This window comes from Ischnura elegans, chromosome 9 (assembly GCF_921293095.1).
Source record: "Ischnura elegans chromosome 9, ioIscEleg1.1, whole genome shotgun sequence".
In the NCBI taxonomy this organism is placed as follows: domain Eukaryota; kingdom Metazoa; phylum Arthropoda; class Insecta; order Odonata; family Coenagrionidae; genus Ischnura; species Ischnura elegans.
This window is the reverse complement of record NC_060254.1, coordinates 74,556,943-74,565,390: the sequence shown is the minus strand read 5'-3', so window position 1 is coordinate 74,565,390 and position 8,448 is coordinate 74,556,943. Positions and strand designations below refer to the sequence as shown.

General features: G+C 38.9%; 1 protein-coding gene across 5 annotated transcripts in view; it reads left to right on the top strand.

Annotated features, from left to right (window-relative positions):
- Nucleotides 1-8,448, top strand: part of LOC124165736 (rab11 family-interacting protein 4B) — a 569,850-nt gene that overhangs the window by 467,223 nt on the left and 94,179 nt on the right. For all 5 annotated transcript variants that reach the window (XM_046543222.1, XM_046543223.1, XM_046543221.1 and 2 more), the window contains one exon: nucleotides 2,999-3,149. In XM_046543222.1, the coding sequence (XP_046399178.1) occupies nucleotides 2,999-3,149 (151 nt within the window). The remainder of the gene's footprint in view (nucleotides 1-2,998; nucleotides 3,150-8,448) is intronic.

Sequence of the window (8,448 nt, the reverse complement as noted above, 5' to 3'; positions counted from 1 at the left end):
ACGGTGTAAACGTCGAAACTAGTAGACTGTAAAAATATAAGTTTGTGGAATAGTACTGTGTTTTGTTTCACCATGAATATTTCAAAAATTTATCCAGGTTTTGCTTGGGGGAGGGGTCGCCATTCCATCTCCCCCAAGGCATATTCCTACCCAGCCAGCACAGATTTGAACTTATCCTTGGAGAAATCAGATATTGAGGGGATAAGCTTATCCTCCATATGTAATATCCCTTTTTTCCACGATTTCAAGCGTTTGGGGAGGGGATGTCATGGTACCATATTGCCAAAATTGGCCGCATAGCAGCGCTGAAGTCCTCCATTACCGTTAAAGCCATTATAGTGGCTTCGTGTTTACATTTTTGGTGTTGTGTATAGTGGTGTTTGTGAGTAAAAATCGTTGATTATTTTGTGTATACAATAATAGTTAAAGTGATAATGCGACCTAAGCATCGTTTTTGTGTGCCTGAGTTCGATGTAGGCTACGACGCGACGGTACGTACAGTTGTGGCGACACATCAAAACATCCCGGATTGTCGTGGATATTAATGAAGGAATCATCGACAGTGCTGTGATTTGTTAACAAATGCGAGGTATTAGTGATCGTAATTGCCAAATTCTTGGGTATTACGGTAATGGATTTCGAATTTGTGCTTTTAGAAACCATACGTAAGGTAATTCACCAGTCTCCTCTATAATGTGATGTAAGGAATTGAACAGTAAGATTTATGGTTTACCGATGAAGGTAAAGGACTGCTCCGTGTTCTAGTGTATTGTATATCGTTTCAAGATGAATCATTCATTAAATATATCGTTTTTAGAGCAATAATTTTGTTTATTTTCCACCTTACTTCTAACGGATTTTTTGGTATGTTCCTAAACGTGCGTGAATGTGTAACATAGTGAAAAAAAAACCTCATTGTATGTGGAGACTAATGCGGTATTGGCTTTCGATGGTGAATGATTCAGTGCATTATATTTCATCGTGTATGTTATTATACAGTATTGTATTGCAGTATCCCATGTAGCATCAAATATCTCAGAGGAATCTCACGAGATATGATCTCATAGGCCTGATACAGACCTCATAGACAGAGTGGTCATATATGCCTCGTGAGATGTCTCTGGCATATTTGATGCTATAAGGGATACCATAATATAATAAAATACAATGATGAAAAGTAATGCATTGAATCTTTCCTCATCGAAAGCCAATTTATGTTATTACGGTTATTACATTATTTTCACGTAGTTCTCATGAATCTCGCGTGGCAGCGCAGCGATCGTACGCGAAACAGCTGCCACCTAGCGGCAATTATACGGCGTAAGGATAGGCATATCTCCAAAAATGCGGAAGTGCATCTCCGATTTATCCCAAAAAACGGCGTGGATTATTCATACTTTATCTCTGCTTTCAGATAGGTTTCGTCACGGCATATATGTATAATATCCTCGTATTTAGGGATAAGGCAAAATCTGTGCTAGTTGGGTAGTTATACCACTGGCCTTAAGTAAAATGCACTCATTGAGTACACTATGTGCATTTGGTAACTACCGTATATTTTTCAGTTCATTTGACCATTATATGGTTCTATCGTCTCGTAAGATTACATTAAGAAAATTTTTAGCCGTGTTCAAAATCGTATTTGAATTTCACATTCTGTATAGAACTAATTACCCTGGCTACCTAGGGAAAAATAACCTAATATTTGTATTTTAAGACAAAAATCACTTCCTAATCTGGAAATCAAACACATTATCTTATAATTAATACCAATAATGAATATTATCGTGCGAGAAATGATATGTCTCTTATTTAAAATATCTGGGGTACGAATGTTACAAATGAGGATCCTCAAGTCAGGTTCTAAAAGTGTTGTCAACCACCGCGCAATGAAATTGTGATTACAGAATTCGCCACTCGCGTCGCTGACGGAAAAATTGATCCGAGTTTCACAGGTTAATATGGTATTATTTGTGTTTCAAGAGAAATTTACATTCATTATGACGTGATTTATCAAGTTCACAACTCTTCAATAATATTTCTCGCATTTGCGAAGACCATACTGCGTTATATTGGAAAAATGTGGGTCGCATTGCACTCATAACCGCGCCGCGGACATTTTTGAAAGCTGATTAAAATGCAACCAAAGTGGCAGCAGAAATCAGACTTATATGGGATAGAATTGGGCCTCCTCCATGCAAACCCCTTGGTCTGCGCAAGCCGCAAAGCGTTCGTCTCTTTCAACGCCGGGAATTTATATTAGTTTAAATCTTTTTGCTACCTTGGAGTTTCGCATGTAATCAGGAAATCTTTTCCGGTTAATTCTTTGCCCCTTTATTAGAGTTAAATAGTATATTGAACATAGACTTTATAACCACAACGAAGGGATGCTCATGAAATTAGACTTCGCTGGTAAGGATTCATTTGTTACGTCACCGTAATTTTTTTTGGCGAGCAGAGCAAACACATGAATTTCAGTGAGTAATGTCGCGTGAACGTGATGTGTACATGCGCTATTATGGTCTTATTAATTTTATTAGCGTTGACTTTGAGTTGGAAATAAGTTTATTTTCGTGGATTTTAACTTAGGTTTAATTATTTTATTTGCCCCTGACGTAAATTTAACTTTGAAAATGTTTGGACTTTGCGTGACATTTTTGGCGAAGACGTTTTTAACGAAGAAATTTCTGACAAGTACGTTTTTAACGAAGGCATTATGGTCTGGAAGTACTGAGACTATTCTGAAATTGTCTGTAAGCCTTGGAATGAGCGTCTGGATGTGTAGGTAGGCAAAGTATTCATGTTTTTTATGATCGAGTTGTTGAATTGATTTTCATCTCGGTCGAAATTTTTACGTTGAATGTAGACTCATTGTGTTTTTGGGTGGTATTGTATCCCCAGTTCATATTGTTAGTGCTTTCTAGTGGTGTGTATTTGTTCCGACTTCATTGATGAGGTCCACTAATTCTCGTTCTTATGTTTTTGTCTCCCCATTTAGTCAGCTGTATCGCAGTTCCAGCTTCAACTCTTCATCTTCCGGACGAGGTAGTGGCAGCGGTGTGTCGGCCGGAGAAGGGAACTGCGATGAGATGCTATTCCAGGACGACCCTTCCTCGCTTGAGGAAGGAGTCCTCGACCTTAACCACAAGGTGAGAGGCTTGTAGCACGTAGTGCCTTAATTTCAACAATGCCACGATCAAGGGCGTGCCCAGGATCATAACTAAGGGGGGTCACAACTAAGTAAGCCATGGTCTGGGGGGTGGGGGGCAAGCCAAGTTGTGACATTTTAGCATGGAAAAGGAGAATGAAACCAACATTTTAAGAAATTTATAACTGCGCTTTATTAGTTTATGAGAGTATATCCTTGAAAAATAGTTTTATTTAAGTTACATATCTCATACTAATACATATCATTTCTCGTGGGTTCAAAGAAAATTTGTTGAATACTTCAATTCAGTACTAATTTTGCTTAAAGACTTTTGCGATTTTTGCTTCTGGGGGGGGGGGGAAGCTGCTCCCTCCCCCCCTACCCCTCGCTGGGTACGCCTATGGCCACGATTGTTTAGCATCGAAAAAGTGTCTTTAATCATCACTTTGGTGTAAGAACCACTCAGTGGCAATGCCAGGGGTGGGCATGATGGGCCCAGGTCAACCCAAATTTTTTCGACCCAGCTTCTGGCCCACCCAAATAAGACAAACAAATTTCAGAATCAAAGTCTAAGGTTAAACTCTATTTTGTGAAATTAAAATAAATTGTTTACAGTTATAGGCATGTGGAGAACCACTGTTCATTTGATAAACAATTTTGTATTGCCCACATGAATTAATTTATATTACATATTTTTTCACTTTATTTTCAGTTGAATCAATTTCACTTTTTTTAAGTGAATATAAAATGAATACACTCTCTAAAATGCATTTAGGCCCAAGGCATATTTTGTTTTTTTTGGGTGGCATGTCAGGAAATGGGTGCCATTGGTGTATGGTGAATAAATAAATGTTGTAAACTATATATTGACCCTCATAATTATCCATGTTAACACAAGGTTAGGCCCATGTAATTAATAATCTAGCCCACCCTCGTGACTCATGCTGGAACTGCTGCTGAAACCACTGGAAAAAATAGGAGTAAATTTTGTTTAATTGCCTCAGCATTTGACTTGCCTACAGCAAAGAAAAGTAGCTATCCTGATACGAAGTGAGCGGTATGGTGAGAGATAAATATACCCTAAAGAAGTTGGTGCGAGGGCTTCCGCGGTGCGCTGGTACAGTAGGCTGCATTTTCCGGGTTTCACCGCGTAGTGGTTGCGTTGGTGACAACAGTTTCTCCTGCATTCCAGCAGGCGTCTTCAGGTCAAAGTGATTATGCCGTGTTTTGACCGCTGTTATATAGGCAGCCCAGTGGTGTAGGTTCGCCCTAATTGTTCTCATAATTTCAATCGAGAGGATAGCTACCATAGCTACGCACTCCACAGCACATGGAAGAGACTCTTCGCCCCATACCCCCACGCTATTGGCCGCGAGGCGACCAATCAGGAGAAACTGTTGTCACCAGCTGTACGGGCGTAGGGGAGGGGGGCAGCTGCCCCCCTCCCCCTACGCCCGTACGATGGGTATGCCCGTGCACCTACACATCCTTAAGGCCTGGGTAAACAATACATTTACGCACACAAGTTAATGTGTGAATGCATGAGCAATTTTGGTGGACCGGAACTGAATATGTGCAGATGCATGAACCAAATTAAAACAGATTCTATTTTCTGTTCATGTGTTCACACAAATTGAGTGGCTACACAGTGCATTTTCATGTTCATTCATACATTTAGACATTAAATTGTACCCATATAACTATATCTTGTACCTGTATAACTAGGTCTTGAAAAGATACTTGAACAGTCTAGTTTCAGTGCAGCTGCCATGGTATCCTTCTGATCATTACGTTCAGTTTGCGTCATGCCACAGAAGAATTTTATTTAATTTAGGCTTCTCCACATCATCTTATCCTTCCCATAAAGAAGTGACGCAATAATCAGTGCATCCAGCTGCTCACACTGATAAGTTGCATGAACAGTCTCACTAGTTCCTGTGCAACTGTCGTAGATTCATTATCATTACACCCAGATATAGTGTCCTTTTATACTTCAGCATTATTTTTCTTTCATTTTGGCCTACCTCCTATAACTTTATCCTTCCTTGGAAGTGACTGAGCAAATTTTTTCATAGCCTCTGTAGCCACTTACACACATTGATAAGTAATCAATATATTGTGTTGACAGTTGTAAAGCTATTTAGTGCTCAGTACGGACTGTTTAGTCATATGAGTGGTTACCCACAATGACTGCGTAATCACCTTATCACAGTATCTAGCTGTCTATTTAGCTTTGGATTCTCCCTGCACAGATTTTTTAGCTGACTACGTAGGCTCTGTTGGTAACCTCCTCCACAGTCAGTGTACAAGCATTTGTCACAGCTTTTGTGTCACTTTCTGTAGGGTTCTTATCTTACTCTGCATCAGAATAGGAACTTTTCCTTTGTTGTAGCCTTGTCCAATGCAGAGGCAGTTAATCAAAAAGCTCTCCTATTTTTACAGTGGTTCTTAGGACATGGTGATTATTAAAGATCATTCCTACCACTTAACTAGGTTGGCCCAGTGGTGAATTAAGTGGCAACTGCAGCCACCCATAATTTGTGATAAAAATGAAAAGATGGTAAACTTTAAAGTACCATCAAATATTTTGATTTCACCAGCTTAACGAAAAATGTTTCAAAATAATTGCTGAATATCTAAAAGCTGCATGTCTATGCATGTATCAGACCTCAGATGGGTTATGGCTTAGAGGTATTGCATACCACCAAGGCACCGCAGGAAGTGATGAATTCCCCCACCCATAGAAAACTGACCTTAATCGGCCCCTGGATTGTTGGCGTGACCTTTCTCGACCTCTGTTGGTAGGTTGTCCTGAGGGAATGGCACCCCATGCTAGTGGTTGTTGATAAATACAACATTATCTTAGGCTAGTAGGTAGGGTGGAGTAGGGCGATGGTTAGAGTTGGGAGAGATTGCGAAAGATAAACCAGTCGTGGGTGACTGCTCTAAACTAAGTTCCTCTTCCCTTACCTCACCTAAACCACCAACATTAATTAGACGAAATACTAATATACACATAGCCTCATATAAACATAACCTCAGATGGGTTATGGCTTAGAGGGATTGTATACCACCAAGGCACCGCAGGAAGTGATGAACTGATGTGATGAAAATTCTGGGTAGAAGAAGGCATTCATATATAATCCCATGAAAGTATTCTATTGATTAAGTCAGGTAAGTATGGAGTACATATTTAGAAAGTATTCTAGGAGTATCTACTATCTTCATGAGCTTCCCTCTTCAAGTCACAAAAAGGCCTACTCTCTTTCATTCTATCTAAAAATCCTATTCTCTTCCTTCCTCTCCCTTGTGAACCCAACATTCTATCCTCTAACACATTTTTCAACATCCCCTACCTGCTGCTGGATGGATATTATTTTTCTCAGTGGCCTACATCTTTTTGTTGGGCCTTAATGGTAGTATGAACATCTGATACCTTCAGTTGAGGTTATTAAATAATTTTGGTATCCAGATCAAAACTGAAAAATGTGGAAGATGAATTCTTTCTTAAATGACCCATGGTCTGGTCTGCCCTCGTCACTATTTTTTCAATAGAATTCCATGCTCACAGACTTCAATGCTTCTAATACATGCCGCAATATTGATCATTCTTTATTCTAGACACATGACTATTTGAATCAGTAAATTTTTGTGTCAGGAATCTTAAGTCGTCTCTGCAATGAGCATGTTCCCCATTAAGTACGCATCAATGAAGATGGAAAGCATGGCCTATTGTTACACTCAAGAACAACTCATCCTTATTTGCTCTGAAAAGTCATATTATTCCATAAAGCTCTTAATACAATGCAGGTATAGTAAAACTTAACATAAATATAGATTGTCACGCAGTGGAGCAGGTGGAACAGTTAAATTATTTTGGCTACGCATTGAGGAAAATATATTACCGGCATCAGGGAGATGATACCTAACGTGGTTAATTGGGTATTTTTTATTCATTAATTTTTTAAATTTTTTCTTCACCACCCTGAAAACAGGGCATTGAAGGCCTTTATGATAAGGAAAGAATTAATTAGAGTATTTGATTTAGAAGAATGTAAAGAAAAAGGTTAGTTGAAGCCCCTAAAGCCTCATTCTCTCCTTGGCTACATGCCTGGCAAGAGTGACTTCATAGTTTTGCATTATCTAATTTTTGCTTCGAAGTGGCTTTGAGTCATTGCTATGCTTGCAATAAGAGGATACATATGCATTATGACAGGTATGTGGGATGTGGATCAACTTCCAAGTCTTTAAACCTTATGTGGCTCCTGTAGAATATGCGCTGGTCACAGGCTTGATCCAAAGAACGTCACATCACAATGTACTGCAATGTTGCCTCTCCACAATAATGCAACACCAGTGTGTCAGGGAGCTTGCCAGCAAGCCATCTACGATTCAGTTGTTGAATGAGCTCTACATATTTCCTGTTACAGTATTCACTGTGCTTTGAGCACTCTGGTTATTCCTCTCTCTGAACTGTCAGTTGCTCTGTATGTACACACACAACACACCTTGAGAGATGAAGGTAAATTCGCAAATTGTTCCGTCATACACTGTGAATGATCATGCGCATGATAATGCTGAATGATCATGCGAATGAAATCATTCGCCGTGTATAGCGACCTTAACAAGTGTAATGTCTATAAAAATACCCTCAAAAATTTTTTTCTCCAATGCTACAGTCCACACTCATGAAAACAAAAATCAACTGGATGCAACCTCTAATCATCCAATCTTATTTTCCTCACAAAATGGCCTCAAAAATGGACGAACTCCTACTCAACAGTAAACAATTTTTTACTCCTCATTTAAGAAAAAAATCAATACTTTGCTGTTAAATAAATAAAAGTGCTCGTAGTATCAATGACAAAGTATTATTTCAAAACTTTTCTATATTTGCAGTATATGCTGATTTATTTCTCTTTTGCCCATTGGGATTGGTGTCACTTAAAGATGCTATTAGAGTGCATGATACCCACAACGGACGCACCTATGTGGGTACATATACTCTGAACGGAAGTAGTTACAATAGTCTTTTGAAGCAGTTAGCAAAGATGTGTAAAAGATGATACATAATTACAAGGGCAGAAAAAGGTGAACACATACAGTAGAGTGCATTTTATATTTCATTTGAATTGGGGACCATTTACTGGTTTATACCTGCCTATCACTTCCTTGGGGGCATGTGATGTGACATAGCTTACATATTATACCAGACAACCTTGTATAACATGTAACCTATAATCCTAAGACCCCAAATCAAGACATTTTATTTATTTCTTATGGCAATTTAAACTATTACA